Source organism: Onychostruthus taczanowskii, unplaced genomic scaffold (assembly GCF_017590055.1).
Source record: "Onychostruthus taczanowskii isolate IOZ18803 unplaced genomic scaffold, ASM1759005v1 scaffold8, whole genome shotgun sequence".
Lineage (NCBI taxonomy): Eukaryota > Metazoa > Chordata > Aves > Passeriformes > Passeridae > Onychostruthus > Onychostruthus taczanowskii.
In genome coordinates, this window is record NW_024505892.1 from 15433535 (window position 1) to 15455641 (window position 22107).

General features: G+C 38.8%; 1 protein-coding gene across 1 annotated transcript; it reads left to right on the forward strand.

Annotated features, from left to right (window-relative positions):
- The first annotated feature begins 640 nt into the window (after positions 1-640).
- Positions 641-18316, forward strand: NMBR (neuromedin B receptor). The gene is made up of 3 exons (XM_041423910.1): positions 641-1058; positions 15264-15612; positions 17904-18316. Exons 1-3 carry the CDS (start codon positions 643-645, stop codon positions 18303-18305), a joined length of 1167 nt encoding a protein of 388 aa, XP_041279844.1. The 5' UTR covers positions 641-642; the 3' UTR covers positions 18306-18316.
- Positions 18317-22107: the final 3791 nt, after the last annotated feature.

Genomic DNA, 22107 nt, shown 5'->3' on the forward strand with positions numbered 1-22107 from the left:
CCCCTCCCTCTCACCACGTCGTGCCCATCGCGCTCAGGGGCTGGGACCCCTCGGGACAGCGGCGGCTCCGGGATCCGCCTCTCCCTTCCCCGCAGGATCCACCTCGGCGGCGCGGCGCGGGGCTGGGGCGAGGGCTGAGGCGCTCGCAGGAGGAGGGGCGGGGCGGGGCTGCCCCTCGCCGTACCAGGTATAAGCCGGTGCTGCGGAGTGAGGAGCGGGCTAGCTCTGCGCCTCGCCCCCGCCCCTGGCGCCGCGGCCCGGGCAGCACCGGCGCCGCTGGACAGCGCTGGCGGCTCCGCGGGGCGGCGGCAGCGGCGCGCCCAGGGCGCTCCGGGGACGCGGGCAGGGGGCGGCTGTCCCGACGGCGGTCTCTGCCCCCAGGCTCCGCATCTCCTGCTCACCGGGAGAGGCTTGTCCGAGGAGCCGAGGGGCAGCGCACGGGAGTTCTTATTTGCCTCCCCGGCCACTGCTCCGGCGGACGTTCCTCTGCATTACTTAAGGGAGAAAACTCGGCAAAGAAGGCGTAGGAAGAAAGGCGGTAGAGAAGGGGGGGAACTTGATTGACTTGCAGAGAGGTGAAGCTTTCCTGTGGCTCCCACTGCGCTTTTCACTGGAGACCTTCAGTCCACGCGAAGCTGTGGGATGGAGCCAGAGCCCCCGCCCGAGCTCACAGCAATGCCCCTCGGGGAGAATGGGAGTGTCCGCCTGGTGCCCGACACAGCCCTGCTGTCCCCGGGGAGAGGCACGGCCGTGTTCGTCATCCGCTGTGTGATCCCTTCACTTTACCTGCTCATCATCACTGTCGGCTTGCTGGGCAACATCACCCTCATGAAGATCTTCATTTCCAACAGCGCCATGAGAAGTGTGCCCAACATCTTCATCTCCAGCCTCGCTGCTGGTGATCTGCTCCTGCTAGTGACATGTGTGCCTGTGGATGCCTCCCGGTATTTTTCTGAAGAGTGGCTCTTTGGAGAAGTGGGCTGCAAGCTCATCCCTGTCATCCAACTGACCTCCGTTGGTGTCTCTGTCTTCACCCTCACTGCCCTCAGTGCTGACAGGTAGGAAAGTTGGGCTACCACTTCAGCTCTCTGCAGCCTGGGCTGAGGCTGGATGAAAGGTAAAGCACCTCTCTGGATAAGGCATCCCTGGTTTGCAATCCCCTCCTTCCAACCTGTGAGGTGCCCATTCTTCTCCTTCCTTAGGTGGTATTAATTGAAGATAAAGGGTGTCTGGAAATGGCTGTGCCTGGCCCCCAGCTTCCAGGGTGTCAGCTGCAAGAATTGAGTTTAGCTCTGGCTTCTGCACCTCTGGGATGGTCCTGTAACAGTCCATATACTGAAATTTTATTCATTAGAGTAAGGTTTTAGACGCCAGCTATGACCCTTGCCAAGCCACAGTGTTGTATCTACAGGCAGTGAGTGACTTAAACCAAGTTAGGCATAGATGTATTTTTAATCAGTTTATTTCTTTCTGCTGAGAAGGTGTACACATGTGTGCCTGTATGTGTGTCTGTGCCTTAGTAGAAGAGAAGGTTTCCAGAGGGGATTGCCAGAACTAGCTTAGTTTCTGGGAATTCAGGGACACCAAATTGCTCTGTTTTAACTGTCAGTCTTAAACTTTTGCTCAAACTATTCTTATTATTTTCTGAACTTTTAGAAAAGAAGAAGAAAAAAAAAAAGGAAATACCCCAAAACAAACTAGAAAGTAACACTTTTATCTCCAGTACTTGTCAAATTAGGAAAAAACAAAAAGCTGAATCCCCAGTTTTTCCTCCCAATTTCTGTGAACGGGTACTTAAGGAATTGATAGCAACTGAGTGGCTGTAGAACTATGCTTCAGGCCCTGAAAGACAAAATCTGCAGTGTAATTGCAAACTTAAATTATATGAAATTATCTTTATTTTTTACCTGAGCATTTTTTTTTGCCAGAAATGAAAATGTTTAATTTCTTATGAAATGTCTTATGAATGTCTCCATAGACATTCATTTGTTTTCTTTTGTTGGGTTTTGAACTGAGCCACTGCATCACACTGGTGCATGATGTGAAGAGTTTAGTTTAGAAATACATTTTCACACTTACAGTAATGTTTAGGATATTAATGTTAATGTTTAAAACTTTTAATCCTTTATTTTCTGTTGGTGGGGTTTTTTTGTTTTTGGTTTGTTTATTTTTTATTTTTTTTTAGCTAATTCAGTCTATTGTTTGATTTCACTTGAGGATAGTCTTCAGTGAGAAATTAATTTCAGTTCTGTTTGAATCAGGACCTAATGTGTTTGTCTATAAAGACTGTAACTTGTGAAAATGGATTATGGGTTTGAAGAAGAGATTTCAAAACATATCTTAAAGTGAACACCTGTAGCTCTCTGATTACCTCAGTTAAATAGTATTTCACAATCTGTCCTTACAGATCCAAGGAAACCCTGCAGTTCTCTGTCTGCTCTATTTCCACTCTGTAAAATCTTGTGGTGTACATCTTGTTTGTAAAGGGAAGAAGTTAGTGAAGATCATTTCTCTAGAAAAATGTAACGTGAGGGAATGTTGGTGATTTAATGTTTAAGGATTCATTAATTTGCTTTTTTTATGTAGCTTTGGAACATGCACTGTTTGACTTTTCTAGATAATTTTATATCCCTCTTTTTATATCAGTAAAGAGTCAAGAATTTATAATACTGACTGTGTTTATGCTTAATGCGTCTATAATTGCACATACTAAAAAACAGTTACAGTTTGTGTGCTGAGACCAAATAAGCTCATAAAAAATACATTTCTCCAGCATTTTGGACTCCACAGTATATGCCAATGTCCTAAATGGTTATACTAGGAATTTACAATGTTTCTTTAACCTTTGTAGTTTTCTTTTAGGTCACTGAGAACAAAAAACTTTTATTTTCCAGTCAGAAGATCTTCCACTGATTTCAGAGACCAGTCTCCTAGGACCCAGGAGACTGCTGAGCGAAGCTGGCTGAACTTTCGGTGGTCTCTGGGTTGGAGTCAAATCTACTCTTTGTGCAACACTTGTGTTGAACTAGAGGGGAGGCACTGGTGTGGAGGGGTTTCTGTGACACCAGTCTGTAGCCAGATTCTGATGTGTGTCATAGCTAGATCAGTTGTGGGTGGTTATGCTGGCAGGTCAGAAGTGTTGGCTTCATCCTGCACCCAGGAGGTGCTGAGGAGGTGAGGCCTGGCTGGGGGCAGTGTTTTCTCCAGATAAGTGACTCTAGGGTAGGAGGTTAGCAGTTTGTAAGCAGTGATGCCACCAAGAGGGCTCCATTATAATCCAGTATTTGGTCTGGTACACAATGTCTTCTTAGTGGCCCCTTCTTTCACAGATAATGTTCCAAGTAGATTTTAATGTAGGATAATTAAAGCCCTTCCTGCTTTTTACTGCTTGCAACCATGAGACTGTATAGAATGCCAGACACTGATTACACTAAAGGACAGATTTAGGAATACTCAGGATTCTTTGGAACATGCTTGTGTGAATTAGGATGAGGGAGGTTGTCTTGGTTTCCACAGTCAAATTAATACTTATTATTTATTTGGAAATTCTGCATGATTTCCTTGTGTGTGATACATTTAACAGAAGTAGCTACAGAAACTACAAACTCTGAATGATTGCCAACAAACTGAAGGAAGAAAAATTACATACTACTGCTTTTACTTTAGTAAAATTAGTAATATGTAATTGCATATGTATATATTTTGTGAAGTTGCTTGATTTTCATACAGATTTTTTTTTGTAATAGAAGTCCTTCTCAGCATCAGTAATGCTTTCAGGGTGGCAAACATGCTCCTTTTATTTGGAAAACTTTCTTGTCTTGTACTGACATTATTTGAGTTTTAGTTTGGGGGTTTTTGTTTGCGTGTACAAATGTAATATGTATTTTTTAACAATACTTTCCAGACTTCCCCTCCATGCAGATGGGATTTAGCAGCATATCTGCCTGAGGTTGTCCATCCCCATCACAGGAATAGCAGCTGGTTCTTCCCACCCCTGAGCTTCTGGAGGTCTGGCTGCCAGGTGTGGGGAGAGATGCCCTGCTGCAGCCCCGCACGTATTGGGGCAGAGGGGGTGGGAGGTCAGTGGTGCAGGGGGGGATGGTGGCAGCAGAGATGATGCAGTGGTGGCACTGCTGGTACAGAGTTTTGGTGTCAGAGCAGGATGCAATCTCCCTCTCCTATGGGATGGAGAAGGCAGCACAGGAGATGTGCTGCTGAGCCAGCTGTCCCTTCTCACCGCCACACAGGATATGTAGGGATAGCAACCATGCCCCTCATGGCCACTGAGTTTTCTCTATTGTGGAGAAACCAGACCACCTCTACAAATCTTAATATTTATCTTGTTTATAAAACCAAAGAAAAAAGAGAGGGCGGGCAACAGAAAGAGAAAACTTAATAAACTGGATGACAAATGAGGAAAAGGAAGAGGGCTGAAAGACAAAAATGTACCAAAAAAAAGAGGGGAGCTAAGGTGAGTGTGGGACAGAACACTCCCAATAGCACTCAGCACACCCTGAAAGTGCCCAGAGCTGGTGGCGATGGCCAGGGATGCACTTCCTAAACATGTGGTGGGATAAGCATTGAAAAATGGGGCCTTGATGAGCTTGTTTCTCCAGGGTCCATGGACTTCAGTTTGGCAAGGGCTAGGGATGTTGATGAGAAGGTCTCAGGACTTGGTATGGTCTTTGATAAGGAGGATAAAAAATGAAGAAGGGAGAAGTATTTTCCAGAGGGGCTGCAGCATGGCACACATGAAGAAAATGTGTGCCAGCATCTCCTCACTGTAAAAAGGGCAGAAGCCATGGATGAACCTGACTTGAACCATTCAATGAACTTGCTTACTGCGGCATGAAGTGTTTTTCCAATTTGTATCCATGATGGACCATACATTTAGCTCAGAAGGCAAACTGGGCCCATGGGTATCCTCATATTTTTCTCAAGGCGAGGCATCTTGCTGTTTTGTGTAAGGGAAGAAATCTAGATAGGGTAAGAATTAAAGCAGGGTGGTATGGAAAGGTGTTTCCAGGATGCTTTTCAGAGTTAGAGGTCTGGATGGCATTTTAACCTGGGTGTGGACAGCTCTGGGGGAAAGTGAATTAAGACTGGGTGCTACAATGTGCACCTCTAGCATTACTGCATTATTGTGTGGTACCCACAGAATGCCAAGACATCTGCAGTGAATCGCCTTTGGAGGAATAAACAGCAGCCTCTTCAAACAGCTTTAGACTTGTTCCAAATAGTCTATCCTTTTCTCTTTAGCTGTCAGTTATGCCTCAGTTTTAAAGTGATCTGTAAAAATAGGATTAAATTTAATTCTGTTTCTTTTCCTACACTGAATTTTATTTCTAATGAAAAATTTAAATGTGTTAAATCTAATGCAGTTCTGCTGCACTCTAATGGAGACAGCAAAGCTGAACTCACCCTACTACAATTGGATTAGTATCGTATTTGCTTTCTTCCTAAGTAATGTGACATAATGACGCGTTTGATGAGACAAATACTTGATTAAGAGTTTGAAAATTTAAATTCATACTTAAATAGCTAAATATAGTGCCTGAGATACTTAAAATGTATTCTATAGACATTCATAACTAAACTATTTGTTCCTTCTCTTTTTTTTCTCTATACTTGTTTTAGATTTGGAAGACTGCAATCTGTATCTAAAAATGTTTTTCAAAAGTTTGCTCTCTGTGCTGACTTCTGATGACATCTGATAGAAAATCTGTTTTGGCTCAGTTTGCTGGTCTATTATCTCCTTTTCTTTGGGAACTTTTGAAATGTTCTGAAGTGTGAAAAGCTGCCCTACTAACTTCTTAGGGTTTTTTATTAGTAATATCACTTTAATGAAAACTTCTTTTTACTTTTCTCACAATTCATTTTTAGTTTCTTCTTTTATTATGGCAGATGCTGATTCAGGCTGAAATACAGTGATTGAAAAAATATAAAATCCTCATTTCTTATTACATGTAGTGGAGCAGGTGAAGCAGGACAGTGGACATGATTCCTTTTGAGCTCTAATAGCTGATAGTCAGCAACTAAGGAGTCCTTATGAATAAAATAGTATTCAATGACATATTGAAAATTACTTATAATTAATCAAAGAATAAATAGAAAATAATCAAAGGTAAAATGGAAGATTATAAGTAAAAAACTATGGCTTAGCACTATACAGTAGATAGGAAAACAAAAACATATGGACCAAGTAGAACTATGAGATTCTGTAAGTATGTATTTTAGATATCCTAACACTTGAGGTAAATGTATTGCATGAATGAAGTACATTAAAATAAATGATGGTACAGATGTTTCTCTCACTGTAGGCTATAACAGTATGGTTATATTTATGCAATAACAGGCAATGCAAAAGAAATTTAAAAGAGGTTTTATAAGCTTTGTCTGTCACATTTTTTTCAACTTGCCTTTTAGTGTATATATGCAAACTTGACTCTCAAAATAAAGCTTCCCAGAAAACTTTTGTCAAATGAGACAATGAGGTCTGTCCCCACCCAGTAATTTTCCAATTAATTTTTATCTGGAGTACATTAAGGAGTTAACCCTTCTAGGGTAATATTGTCCAAGCCAGGCAATTCAAATCAGCTGTTGGAGTCTCGTGACTGTCTTTGCACAGCTGAAAATGATTTCTCAGCAAATAACATTTTCCTGCCAAGTTAGGCAACTGTTTCTCAAGCTTCATACAGACACATGCATCTGTTAAACTCCTGCCTTTGTGCATGTCCTGTGTGTACTCTCCAACCCATACAGAAACAGCTTAGGTGGAAGATGGTGAAGTGAGAAATGGCTGTGGTGTTTATCCCAGTCAGTGATCAATGCAGTGCCTGTGTTGAGTTTGTTTTAACTATTGCAAATGCTGGTGTTTAGATTGCCTTTTGTAGGCTGCAACCTAAATGCAGAGAAACAGCTTCAAAACCATCTCTCCTGTTTCCTGCTTCCTTGAGCTATTCAGTAAAACCTGTGTCTGTGACAGACAAAATAGCTGCTAAACAGCAGATCCAGCCCAATTCTTAACAAGCATGTATATCACCAACCCTTTGTTTTATTTGTTTGACCTCAGCATAATGTGGTACATGGTTCCCTCATCTATTACACTGCAATGGGTTAATACGAATTGGGATGCTGGAATTCTCAAGTCAGCATTTAGCAGATCCTCAGAAATGATGTCAAACATCAAGTATGCTCTACCAGTGCTTTGTCTAGGGAAAAGATTTCACATGATAAGTTTGTTAGAGAATAAATAATACATCTCTGTAGATGCACGCAGTGTGATGGAACTATTCAATATCTTCCTGAAAGGGATAATTTAACTGAATCTTGATTTTAAATTGTTTAATTACAGAAGAACTTGTGTATTTATGATATGAGTTCTGCTGCAGAACCAGACTATATATCTGGTGGTAAATTATTTTATGTGTTTTTATATGTATTAATGAAACAAGGTATATGCAATCACAATCCCTAGGTCTAAACATGTTCCACTAGCATCTTCTAAACCATCCTGAGATTCAGTGTAATTTGACAGTGTAATTAAAAATAGCAAGTAATTTCTTACTAGTTCATTAAATTTGTAAAAACAAGATGAAACCGTCTTTGGTGTCCATTGAAGAGAAGCATATTTTGGAACAAAGCTGACACAACTTTTCAGGTATCAGAGAAAATAACCACAAGATAAACAGTCCACAGAAGCTTTTCATAATTGCATCTGCTGCATGTAGATTTGTGTATTTCCAGGTTTGTATGAGCATATATCAAAATAAAATTGTGGTCTGTGTATAAACATGAGAGAAATGGATTATTCTGATATGATGTCATTATATCTCATACAATTTTGTTTTTTTCTTCACATGATTATTCCAAATATTGTTTAATTTTTTTTCCAACTGCTTTTCATAGTATTTTTTTAAGAATAGTTTCATGCTTGTGTTTTGGCTCCAAGTTTGTTTGATTAAATGTATTTTAAGGATTACTGCATTAACTTTTCCCTCTATAATGTTTTTATATTCCTTTTTTCTTACCATGGTGTGTACTTGTTTATTTTCCATCTACACTGATTTCAGGGCAGACCAAGATCAGAAGTTGCAAATCAAATTGAACTGGAAATTTTATTAAAAGTGAGACAGTAGACCTTTTAGATGATAATACAGGAGGAAGTAAATGAATTTGCTGATTTTTGAATTTAGAAATTAGAGATTTACGGTCTAGATTATCACATGAGAAAATCTAGGTCTGTTCTAGGTATATTAATAGAGGTTTGGCTGTTTAATTCTTCCTGGCTTGTAACATATCTGAAAATCATCTGACCATGCAATGTTCTCCACAACAGTATGTTATCTGCTGTGGTCTAGATCATAACGGAATTCATCAATGAAATGGGAGAAATTGTTTCACAACAACAAATACTTTAAAAAGGTAAAATGGCACTAAGCATGTTTTACACTTGGGATTTCTTCTTTCAGGCACTCTAGTTTCTGTGGTTGATATTTTTATTGACCTTCTGATCCAGCAGTGATAATTTTATGAGATCTTTTTCATTGAAGTATGTATAGATATTTTTGCTGAGAGACATGCAGTAAGCACATAGTAAATATGCAGATAAGCATGCAACTCTGTATCATCAGTCTAAAGGTTGCGGTATCAATGGGATTTGGATCAAACTCATTTGGAGAAATGGATTTCTCTTGAGTCAAAGTCCTTTGACCCTTCAGGATTGAGACTGTAAACCCTGAGAGAATTAAACAAGGCTAGTTGTGGTTTTCTAAGCTTTTTTAAAAGGAGAAAAGAGAACTACGGGACAAAGCCAAAAAGTACCTAAGCTTGTCCAGGCTGTACATTGCAAGGCCTAATATCTAGCCTAGATACTGACTTTTCCCTCATCCTATCCACCCCTCCTGAGCAGAATCCAAAATCCAGAATTCCAAATTAGTGTTGAAATGCAATAAATAGTCCAGAAAGGTGATAGAAGCCAAGAAAATACACGTGCTAAACTTCCTTATACTTCCCCCTGGGAAATAGTATATACAGTTGTTTTTGTGATGCAGCAGGCTAAGAATAAAGTTCTCTCCTCACAGATGAAATATTAATTTTGAGCTACTGTCTAGTGGCCTGGGCAATGGCTCCCAGACACCCTGGCTGCATGAACGTCCCCATTTTGCTCCTGGAGAGGCACATGCCAGAGCTGCCTTTGCCATGGCAGTTTTGTGAAGGGCGATGACTTTGGTGTGCTCCAGCCATTATTTAAACATAACTTTGAAATCAGACTTATCAGTTTGACTATGCTTAGTTTCAGCATTGTAAATGAAGCTTAGGTGCAAACAGAGTAGGTGCAATCCAGAGAAGCTCCTGGCACATACAGCAGGGGAAATACAACTGCTTGCTTGTTTTAAAAGTCAAGAAAGAATGGGCACATTGGGTTGGGATGGGCCAGCCATTGTGTAAGGCTGCTGGATGATGCTTTCAAGTGCCTGAAAGTGTGTGGGGTTTTTTTAAATGCACATATATTTTTTTTATATACACATGTCTGTGTATATATATCTATCTATATATGCACAAACCCATATTCAACAGTACCAGAGCATGGGACTGAGGACTGGCAGTCAGACACTTGTCAAACTGGTTTTGTACAGGTCCATGGTGTGGTTTTGGCCTGGGTCAATCTGTATTCTCTGAAAATTTTCTAGGCTTGATTCAGGATTAAACACAGGTCCAGTGGCCATTACCAACAGAAGTGTAAACTGCCTAATTTGTTTGGATGTGGTGATCCTGTACTGGACAATTAAATAGGTTAATTAAATAGTCATGGATGTCTGGCCAATGCCACTTGGCCTCCAGGCCTAAATATAGACTACGGCACTGTTTAGTTTGCTCATATAGATGTAGCATCTTTATTAGATTTGGTTCTTGTCGCAGTATCACACAAAATGAACGACATGCACATGCCGAGATGTTCAAGGTAAAAAGGGGATGTTTATTTCTCGACCTTGATATTTATAGAATTCTAAAAGTGACCCTGGATTGGAGGATGAAATTGTTACCTCTCCAGTCACACTGGTCAAACTAACAGTCTATCAATTCTCTCTACTTCCAGAAAGGAATGCAAAACAATTATTATTTACATGAAAAGTGCGTGAGAAACTCCATTACAAAAATGTAAACATCAGAAGGCTTAGAAGAATGTGGAAGAACAGGGTGACTGGTTCTCCTCTCTCCTCTCCTCCTTTTCACAGTAGAAACTTAGAGGAACTGCAACTTTAATAAAAACCTGTTAGTTGGTCTTAAGATATCTTAAAGCATGTTCATCAGTGACTTGAAATTATCAAACATATATAAATTTACTGGAAATACTGACATATATGAACTTTTCTGAATAATAGCTGGTGAAACAACTTACTAATATTGCTTTCAGGAGCAGAACTGAACAAATTAATTGTGGTACTTTTAACTCATGCTTTTAACTAGTGCAGATATAAATAAATGGCTTTACAGAAGTAGAAGTGAAGTCCAGATTGCAGGCAATGAGCTGGCAATGCAAGATTTGCATGAGCTTGTAAGAAGCATAGTTAGCTAATGTGAGGCAAATAGCAAGTAGCAGATGTAGAAAGCGAAGAAAAAATTAAAAGGAAAGAGAAAATTTCTCCTCTGAAACATTGGGTGGACAGGACAGGTAATACACTTCATGCAGAAAAATATCCTTCCACCATCATGGAAAACTTCTGGTTTGATTCCTTTCAGGGTGGAGAAATCATCAACAAGTGTTGAACCATTATTGATAGTTTTTGGCTCAACAGAGTGTATTTTTACAGAGTGGAAAACTTTTTCCACTTAGGAAAATCTTAAGATTTTCCCCCTGAGAAACACAGAACACATGTCATTGACATTGACTTTAAGTGTGTTTACACATGGTCTTCTAGTCTGCATTTCAAATACTGTTCATTATATTCACTATCAGACCTCAGAGATGCTCATTCCTGAGTGAATGCAATTCTCTGCTCTCAAGAGATAAGCATAGAATAAAAACATTGATATTACCTGAAAAAAGAGAGACAAGTACTTTACATTTCAAGAATTTATAAGAATAAAATAGAACAATGCATATCTCAATTCAAATGATAAAATGATCCTACAATGTTTTCAGCTAGATAAATTGTTGTCCTCTTAATGATTGTGCTGGAGTTGGGCCAGTTGGAGTGTGCATACAAGGAAAAGGGCTTTGGTCCCATCCAAAATTTCATTTTACTGTAGTTGAGTGGACTGCAACTGGACACTATATGAGCATTTTTAACAAATACTGATTATACAACCAGGGTTCCTTTCGGATATGTTTATAAGCTTTTATGTTGTTAAAATTTTTGTGTTTGAAAGCACTATGCAAGGACACAATAAAATACTAACATATAAATGGTTTTGATAAATTACTCCAGTTTGCAGGATATGCAGTACAATGACAAAACATCACTTTAAAAAGCTTATTTATAATGAGGCAAATAATGCCAACCCCTCCAGGATTAAAATGAAAATTGAAGCAAAGTAATGTGAAACTTCCCTGCCTGAATTGTGTATCTGCCTGGCTTCTGACACTTCATTATTATATTTCTTTTCATTGTGATGTCATGTAGGAAATCAGGTGATAAATTAGGGTCCTGTTTGTGGTAGGTACTATATAAACAGCAACAAGAAGAAAGTCCTTGACCTGAAGGGCTTTTAAAGAAGGACAAGAGATCACACCGAATCAAAATGGCGAGGAGATACCGAGGCTAATCTAGTTAGAATGGTAGGCTATTTTCCAATGGCTGCCCAAATATTGACTAGTTATTTTGGGGCTTTCTTTCTAGTTTTTTTTTTAAGGTCATCACAACAAATTACTCTAGGAGAAGAGGTAGGAAAGCAAAGGGAGGACAGTGTATGTTTATTAAAGGAGCACCTTCCTTTGAAATCAACTCTGTGGGAGGGAAACAGCATCGTGGATGCAGCAGAAACAGGAGTAGAGCTTTCCATTCTAATTTGGAGCTGAGAAATACCTTTAGAAAGTCTTTGAAAACAAAGGTTAGGAGAAGTAGATAAAAGAGCTTGGAGTTTGGAAGGTAGCAAAATGTTATACCTCTGGAGAAAGAAGGTATTCTTTTCATGAATTTATTTTGGGATGGTGTAGAAGGGAGGAGATTGCTTTAAAATGGAAAAAAAAAAAAAAAACTATACAAAAAACCCAATCTGCTGAAGGAGAGTGGGCAAGTTTGTGTCTGTTGGCAGAAACCACAGCTTCAAAGACAGGAGGGCTTTCCCAAGTTGGGGTCCCTTTGTCAGCAGTGATAATGATAGAGGATATAGGAAGACAGAATTTACATGATGGCTTTTAATTAAAACCAAATGCATATTTATAATTATTTCCTGAACTTCATGACAACCTATAATTTGCTCTTTTTTCATCAGTGAAGTAAAATAAAAGATGAATTTACTTACTAATTTGACTAATTTGCATCTTTAGTCTAATTTGCTGACATTGTTTTTATTGATGGAAAATATAGTCTTTGTAATTTGAATGGTTGGTGGTATATTTTAGCCTTACACTGGTTTTATACAAAGGCAGAGGTTAGGTTTTCACTTTGAGAACACTTCTCATTATACTCAGTATACATTTCATTTTATCTGTAACCTGTTTCTTTTCACTCCATAGCTTTTTAAAGATATAAACAAGATGACAGGTTTTTTTGTAAAACACAGTGCATTTTTTTGACACTGAGTACTGTGAAGGGCTGAGTCCTAGGAAGATTGCCACCTTGTAGCCAGTAAAGTAGCAAGCTGAATGAAAGAGTGGGGGTTTTTTGTGCTAAACTCAGTGTGGCTCAGGGAAAAGCATACTATTTGCTGAAACAGCAATATATGCCAAAGTACAAATATATGTCACATCTTCTGTTATGTAAAGACTTCTGAAAAATTCTTCCATTCAGAGATTTACTGGGCCAATTTGCTGCTAAAACAACTATTTGTGACATGGTCATTTACTTGGGTCATAGGACTGTGGTCAAAATATTTTGAAGTGATGAAATGGAAAAGGGGAGGAAAAGCATCTGTACTACAAAACATTATTTTTATCCAAAGTCCCCCCTGTACCCCAAAATCCCCAAACCAGCTCTTCCTTAAGAATGCAAACTTTTTAAAAAATGAGCAGATGTAAGGACTTGACATCACTTCAAAAATAGAGAGTCTGCCTTTATGTAATGAAATAAAGGCAGAGAGCAATAGGAAGCAATTTTTGAATAATGAGGTCACAGTTTGTGCTGGTGAGCATTCATGCTTTGTGCAGAAACTTCTGTCCTTCCTATGGCAGTATAAAGGCTTTCTTTACACCTTGGTGTCCAGGGAGTTTCTCACTGTGTGTTAGCAGAAATGCTAAATATAAATTAAGAGACAGGTTTTCTGAGTTTTGTTTGTACTCCATGATAGGGGTGAAAATACAGTAAAAACTGTCTCTGAATTTAGAGAGGATATGAACATTAATAGCCATTATTTTAAATTATTTAACGATCAAATGATTTATCACAAACCTGAGAAAGAGGACCCCAAGGCACATTTTCACTCACATATTCTGTGAAGGAAAGACTTCCTTGGGTACCATGCTAATGCTCTGCTCCAGATGTTTTCATGGCATAGCCAGTTGCAAACATCTGCTTAAGGTGTTGAGGGGCTATGAACTACCTGTCAGGACCTGCAAATTAGCCCTGAGGGGTGTTTGGGATCACAGCTCCATTTATCAGCATTCCCTTCAGCAACCAATTTATACTTGGGTATAAACTAATCCTTGGTAAGTATTCAGACACTTGCTCATACCCCTACAGATTTATACATCCATAGGCATGTATATCTATCTACATGCATGGATATGGAATTTTATCACAAAGTAGAGGCATCTGACTTACTATTTTCCTTAATCTAAGCTCATTATGTAGCTAACAGAGAAAAAACCCAAGCACCCTAGAGGGTGATTTAATATACCTAAAATCTGAATCACTCCTTGAAAGTGATTCATACTTCTTCCCTGACTACAAACACTAGAGGATGAACAAAGTTATGTACCTGGAATGTGAACCTCTACTGACTCCCCTTATCCTGTTAAACTTTTCCTTGAATTTTAAAGAAGAATAGTTTTTTCAATTTCTCAAAACTTTTGCTCTTTCAGAAAAAATCACAGCCATCCCAAATCAAATTGAAAGTAGAAACAAAAAAATTAATGCAGTTAAGAAAAATCCCCTGAGCTTCCATATTGCCACAGCTTAGACAAAATGAAATGTTTTGTTTAACCTTTGTTTAAAATTTAGTTTTTAATAATGACATTGAAGAATAATTTACTTACATTAAAAAAATTAAAATAAATTAAAAACGTAAGTGGAACTTTAAGGTATCCTTGAAATATTTTTCTCAAATTCTATTTGTCCTTATAACAATTACATTTTCTTGTGGAAAGTTTGACTTTGTATCACCTCCTGCAATGATTTTTTTAAATAAAAGAATTCCTGACCAAAGTCTACTTCTATTAATTTATTTTACTTTGCTCTAGAGTGATATTTCCATTCTCTGCAATTCTTCCTGTTTCCATTGCAGGAGCTATGAAATTATCAGTTCCACAAAGGTTTATATGCAGTCATACATTATGAGACAGCTTTCCAAAATGCAGTGTAGAGCAGCAGCTGCCAGCTATTGATGTGGAAATGTTTACTTTATGTAGGAGTTGAATACTTTCTGCACAGGCTGTTGGGAGTCATAAATGCCTGACTTTATGAAGATGCAGATATTCCTCTGAGGGGGTGGGAGTGTCCTAGAGTGGGAAAGTTGTGGTGGCAGCAAGAGAGAGCCCTGGGCTTCAGGAGCCGAGGAAAGAAGGAAGAAAACACTAAGTGTGCATGTGCTGGTACCCGTGGAGTATGGAGGTAGGATGCACATGTGGAGATTTGCTGGAGGTGTTTGGAGAAGCAAAGGGTAGAGCCATGGCTGATCCTTCACTTTCACCACACTGGTACAGAATGGGCACCTACAGCCACAGTATGTATCCAGCTCTCCTTCCACCTCCTCTGATGACTGTGTACAAAAAAAGGTGGAGATTTAGAGAATGCAAGTTAAAGAAAGATTAAAAGTCTCTTGACATTCCAAATAAGAAAAAACCATGACATTATTTTAATTGAAGATATGAAGTAAGCTTATGGACTGCGTGTTGAATTTGAATACCTTTTAATTTGTATCTGCATTTTGGTCAATTTCAGGTACAAAGCAATTGTAAATCCCATGGACATCCAGACCTCCAGTGCAGTGCTATGGACTTGTCTGAAAGCCACTGCCATCTGGGTAATCTCCATGCTCCTGGCAGTTCCTGAAGCAGTGTTCTCCGAACTGGCTCACATCAATGACACAGATAACGCCACTTTCACAGCATGCATACCATACCCCATGACAGACGACGTGCACCCAAAGATCCATTCTGTGTTGCTTTTCCTCGTGTATTTCCTTGTCCCTCTTGTAATTATCAGTATCTACTACTATCATATTGCAAAGAGTTTAATAAAAAGTGCTCACAACATTCCTGGGGAACACAGTGAGCATTCCAAAAGACAGGTAAGCGATTTGCTTTTCACATCCTAGTAAAAGATTTTTATGCTGTATACGCTTATAGATGAAAGTCAATAGCATCCAAATTGTTGGATTTTACTGAGGATTAGTTGAGTTTCCACATGAAATAAACCAAGGATTATCTCAAGATTTTCTTTGTTTTCATGATTACTCAATACTAAGCTCAGTATGTAAATGAATATGAACAAGGAAAATGATAAGTTCACTGCTATGAATGCACATTCCTAACAGCATGTGAGATCGGTATATATGCTTGTATGTGCTGTTACTGTAACCATTACTTGTACTCTTACTGAAGAATGATGTTTTTTTAGTTAATGATGGTGGCTTCACCTCTCTCTATTGGCAGTCATTTTAGGAAAGAAATTTTACATGAGTGTTTTGAGAATTGTCCCTTTTTATTTGTGCTTGGAAATGAGAAAGCTGACATAGGCAGGAAAAACTTTACTTAGGGGATCTAAGATTCTTTTCAGATGAAGGAGTGCTGGAAATGTGAACGTAGAGCATTAACTGATTTTTTAAAATTTCTCCTATATAGTACTGAACTTGCACTTTTCTAATATCTTTTCTGTTAGAGATGCTATAAAACTCTTGGTATAAATTCTGTATATCTTTGAGACAAAGCATTTTAAAATGCTGGACAAAGCCAATCTTCGCCATAAGGCCCAGGAAGCAACAAGATAGTAACATTAACAGGAACACACATACGTACAAACAACAGCTTTTGCAGTGAAAGCCCCTCAGCTGCTTTGCAAAAGCATTAGTACTGATAGAGAAAAATAATTATGCCAATTTAAACAGTTTTGAGTTGTTTTCTCTGCCAGTAATTTAGAAAACTACTTTCATACTCTCAGAAACCTCTTTGCATGCACACATTCTTTTTGGAAGACTACATTCCTTTACGTCCTTTTTGATCAACATATCATTTCTACTCTAGTCTGTTTCTTGTCAAAAGTGCATACATATTAGCACTTCATGTATTATTTTATTTCCCTGTGAAATATAGAGAGCCTTTTGGCTGAACCTTCTGGATGAAAACAATATTTAATTTATACCACATTTCTGAACTCACATGTATTTTCAAAGAACACATTTTTTCATTCTACTTAGTTTTTTTTTTCTCTTTGTTAATCTATGAAGCTCTGAAGAATAGAAAATTCTGGTGTACTTACATATCTCCCACCAAGAGGAAATAAATTCAGACTATTGCTATCAGCGCATGATTCTTTAAGCCACACTATACTTCTGCACCTTTTATTCTGCTCTTGCAATCTGAGTGCAAATGCTGCCAAATTTGAATGTTAGACTTTTCCCATATTTTTTGATTTCCCCAGTTTTTTGTTTACACAGACCCAAGAGAACAATTTAAAGATTAATTTCACAGGTTTTAAAAAAATGTTAAAATAAATTCACTTGTTTGTTTTTTTTCCCCCTCAGAAAATTGAGCGGAGCAGAAAACTTTCCTTCCTCTGCCAAAATTTCATGCCTGATATACATAACAAATCTTTTAGGAGGAATATGGGGAGACTTTCTGCTTCTTTTGGGTGCCTTCTGCCTGGCCAGTTTATCTTCCTCTCTCACTTTGGGATCTCTGTGTAGGCTCCTATCCTGCCATCTTTTCAGCCACTCTCAGTATCTGCAATGTAATCTGTTATACCTTAGCACTGCAATTAAGGTACATTTAGTGATGTTATTGCAATTAATGGAACCTTTCACCTTACCCTGGAATTAAGATGTTTTAGATGGTGTAATACAATTTTGGTGGTTTCCCCAGGAGAGAGGTGCAAGCTGAGACCCTCAGTGAAAAACAAAGGGATATAAGTATCACTGTGTAGCTAATACCCTAGTAATGTCTATCTCATGAGACCTCTAGATTTTGAAGCCAGAAGCTATTTCTAAATAGCATTCTAACTAACACTTAAGTTTCGAGCCAAGCACTGAGATCTCGTCAGAAAAGGTTACATTTGATAACACCCTTTGGTGCACCCTTACAGGCCAAAAAACAGTGCTTACTTGGGTCATGAATCACTCTTGCTGTGTGTATCATATAGAAAGAGTAACCTGCTGTAGCTGCAAACAGCTGAGAAAGCTCACTGAATGAGGGAAAGGAAAGGAGATGAGAGAACAAAATGCTTCCTGAAGGAAGCATTTTTGCTGGCCTTACTCACGACAGTTGTTGAAGCTAATATAGCAAAATGCTACATATTTTAATTAAGTCTGCTATGTGGGGTAGTTCCATTTGTTGTTGCTCATTTGGGTTCTCTTCATCTTTTTAGATGGAAACTCGGAAGCGTCTGGCAAAAATTGTTTTAGTTTTTGTTGGCTTCTTTGCTATCTGCTGGTTTCCTAACCACGTGCTATACATGTACAGATCTTTTCATTACAATAAGATTGATCCGTCGATGGGACATATGGTTGTTACCTTAGTGGCCCGAGTGCTAAGCTTCTGCAACTCTTGTGTCAACCCATTTGCACTGTATTTCCTCAGCGAGAGTTTTAGAAGACATTTCAACAACCAGCTCCGCTGCAGGAAGAAAGCTCAGAAAGAGAGATCTGCCAGCTACTTGTGCAACTCTTCTGCCATTCAAATGACTTCCCTGAAAAGCAATACCAGGAACACAGTAACTACCATGACACAGCTGAATGGGCACAACTTGAAACAAGAAATGTCATTATGATCTAATGAGTGTGATTTTTGACTGTGAAACAAATCTGAACTTTTCCTTTGCTGCTTGTAAGTCACTTTTGGCTCTTGTTCTTCTACAGTCCTCAGAAGAGAGACTCTGTTAAATTCTGGCCAATCTGAGGTTATTTCACACTGTGAGTGAAATGTATGTTTTATTGAGAAAACAAAACTGACTGACATAATATTGTACTTTAAAAGAGATGCTGATATATGTTTAACGTAAAGGAAAGCAGTGTATCTGATAAAACATTGTTTTAAAAAGTATAGATTTTCTGATACGAAAATATGTATTTTTAACTGACTATTGATCCAGGCTTGTGTTTTGCTTTAATAGATTTTGCATGACTTTAGCTCTGTAGTATGTGTGCTAGCTTTGCTGATTAAGACTGTTAGGCATTTTGGATTCCATTAAACTTTTATTTTTAATTTATTTTTTCTTTAATCAGCTCACATGTCAGTGCAGGTAGTCAAGCAGGCACAATGACTGAAACTTATTGCTGCTACTTATACAAGGCTGTCAATATAAAAGTTTGAAGGAGGCTGTCAGAGCTGAATCCCCCCCCTTATACAGAGGCACAGAATGTGACAAATAATCATTCCCAAGCCAGATGAGAGGTTAGCTTTCAGAGGTGGGCTTGAGAGAAGGTGCTCACAGTGTTTTTCTTAGCAGGGGCAGTAATAGCAGACAAAGGCACCTTGTGGAAGTAGTTTTTTATGGTCAGTTCATGAGCCAAATGTAATTTTAAGTATGTTTTTCTTTACAGTTCGGTGGAACTGTTCCAGCACAGATCTGTCTCTGTCACAACACTGTATCGTGTACTTCTGCAGTGACTTCTCCAAGGTGAATACTAGGCAGTACACTAGACATTTAGACTGGACTTTGGAATTAGTTGCTAGTCTTATAATTTCAAAAGCTGAAGTGCTAATGCAGTGTATCCATTCATTGTTCCCTTTGTCCTTAATAATACACTTGCGCTTATTTAGTTCTGTTTGTAACTCTGTGAACCACATGAAGTTCAAATTTTTTTCTACAATTCCTTTTTCTTCAAGACTAGTTATATCCCTACCCAATTTTTTAAAGCAATGAGAACTTATATTGATGTAAACTGTAAGTGTTCTAGATAATTATCTTGAAAAAAAAATCCTCAGTTTTAACCACTCAACAGGGAAAGTAACAGATTGAAATTCTCAATGTCAACCAGCCAGTGAGACCTATAGGAGGATGTAATGTACTTAAAGTTGTGTGCAGCATTCAAATGAGAAAATTTATTAAGTTCAGTTTAGACTGGCTCCATGTGGCCTACCCTAGCTGGTTGCAGTTGCCCTGTGACCGCAGTGGCTTCCTAGAAGTTTTTATACAAAGGAGCTGATTAACATGAACTTGTAAATCTATGTGGAATGGTTTAAAAAACTGTCATTTTGTCATAGTTTAGGAATGGAATTTCCCAGTTTAGTGTTCCCACTGAAACACTCCAAACCATGTGCTGCTGTCTCACTCCACACAGAAGTGGAGTGAGACATCCCTGCAGGGGATGGAGAGGAGAAATTGGAGGCCCAAAAGGTGCATATCAAGGGTTAAGATTATAACAATTTACTAGAAACAGCAATGAAATAAGCAATAAACAGTAGCAACAACAATATTAACAACAAAGTGTTATTAAAATTCATAACAAGAAGTGAAGAATTCATATACACTACAGGGAACTTGGCACTGCCTGGACCACTCACTTCACCATTGGCCTGACTGAAAGGAACCCATCCCTTCTTGGCCCCTGCTTTGGCATGAGGTGTTGTAGAGTAACCTTGGGGTCCTAGGCATGTCCATCCTGGCTACTGCAGAAATGAACACTTTTCTGGCTGGAACCAGGACACATCCATAACTGCCTAACACTGCCTCATACTCCTTTTTCTTCATTTTTCCTCTTGTCTTTCTTCATTCCTTAGTTTTTTGTGAGCCCACATGTTCTCAGAACTAATTTTTAATTTTATATCACTAATTCTTCCTGGATGCCTGACAGACAAAGTTTTGGATTCTGCTCTTCTGATCAGTCTTGAGCCCTTTTCACTCACAAATATTTTACACCTGCAAAGCACTAATGCTTAAAGTCTTCCTTTGTCAATTCTTGATGCTTATCATTGACTGATCAAGTTTTCTGTTTATTTCTGCTGGGGTTTTTGTGGTTCCCTGCTCTTCATTTTGTTTGACAACCTTTCTACACTGCATAGCCTTTCACAGAACTTTGAAATCCATTGCAGTTTTTATTTCCTAAATGAATTTTTCTGATGTGGACATTACTAGATGATACAGGTGGCCTACTAGAAAAATAATAATGTAATTTGTAGTAGATTTGATGCTTCTGTTTGATTCATGCTCTCCACCCAATGTCTTAAATTGCTGTGTGTGGTATGGACAGCATGAACCATCTTTCTGGCAGAATGGAAAGCTACAGTCTGTTCCTTTTTGTTGTGAGGGGAAGCTGTTCAGAGGTAGACTATAACTCCTTCTTGTCAGGAAATCAGCATGGTTTTGCTTCATTATATCCCAGACCTAATATTCAAAGTCTGTTTCAAGTAAGTAAACTAAATTTTGTATAGCTCCTTTCAAATTCTTGTAGCATGGTGTGGGGGAATTAGTTAATCTGTCTGGAGCTTTACTGTGCGTGTTGCTAACCCAGTGTGCACATTTTGGAAGTGTCTGTTATTGTGTTTTTGTACACGTTGTATGTAAGCTGTATGTATAAAGCTATTTTCAGATAACTCTGCTTACTAACAATTAAAATGATAGTAGAATGCATTTTATGAAGTATTTTCTTCTAACTGTAGTCAAAGGAACAAAGAAAATCTGTAAATAAGATCACATCAGCTTTTCATATACCACATTGAGATCTATGCCAAAATAGTCGTTAAAATGCCATCTGATTTTTTTTTTCCTGTTGTAAAAATGTTTTTATTTCAGGAACATCAGTTCTTTTCTATCTTCCTCTCCTGAGTTTTGAGATGGTTTCTTTCAAAAATATTTTTGCAATGATTGAGAAAACTACCATTCCTTCTTAGCCTTTGAAAAATGAGAGAAAAGAGGTAATTACTTTTTCCTCAGTGTAAGACATTTATTTTTTGTAGACTAGAGCTAGTACAATATAAGTCTGATAGCATCTTCTCACTTCACCCTGTCGATACTAGAAATATTACACACACGGCTCAATTCTGAAATGTCAGTATGGTTAAATTCTCAGCTAACCTGAGATATCCCATTTAGCATTACACTGTGGTGTGATAATTATATTCAACAAAGCCACTTCACTTACAATACAGGACAAATTTTTACAAAACACCTGTCCCATGGATATTTTTCTTAACTCAGTCAAGACAGACTCACAGAAACTATGGCCGAGGAATTAGCAGGGCTGATTGAGAGGTATTAAACCGTGCTCAGAGGGGAAAGGGATAAGACCAGAATACTAGAGATCAGTCTAGGAGTAACAGGCTTGTGATGAGGGCAAAACCATTAGCCCATCTGAAGTGCATCTAAACCAATGCACACAGTATGGGCAGCAAGCACAAGAAGCTGGGAGCCATTGTACAACTGGAAAGTTATGTATTTGCTGTCATGGAAATATGGTGGGATGATTCTCATGACTGGAGTGATGCAATAGATACCTATAAGCCCTTTAGAAGACACAGGCAAAGCAGGAAAGGTGGTGGGGTGAAACTGCATGTGCCTGTGGACAAAGATCAGGGGAAAGGCCAGCAGGGTGTACCTCATGGTGGTGGGAGTCTGTTATATTCCACCCAAC

Bases quoted from the DNA above. Each gene is read 5' to 3' on its own strand.
- NMBR (XM_041423910.1), top strand. From the start codon at position 643: ATGGAGCCAGAGCCCCCGCCCGAGCTCACAGCAATGCCCCTCGGGGAG. The intron at 1,059-15,263 runs GTAGGAAAGTTG...GGTCAATTTCAG, and splicing joins ACTGCCCTCAGTGCTGACAG to GTACAAAGCAATTGTAAATC. The intron at 15,613-17,903 runs GTAAGCGATTTG...TCATCTTTTTAG, and splicing joins GTGAGCATTCCAAAAGACAG to ATGGAAACTCGGAAGCGTCT.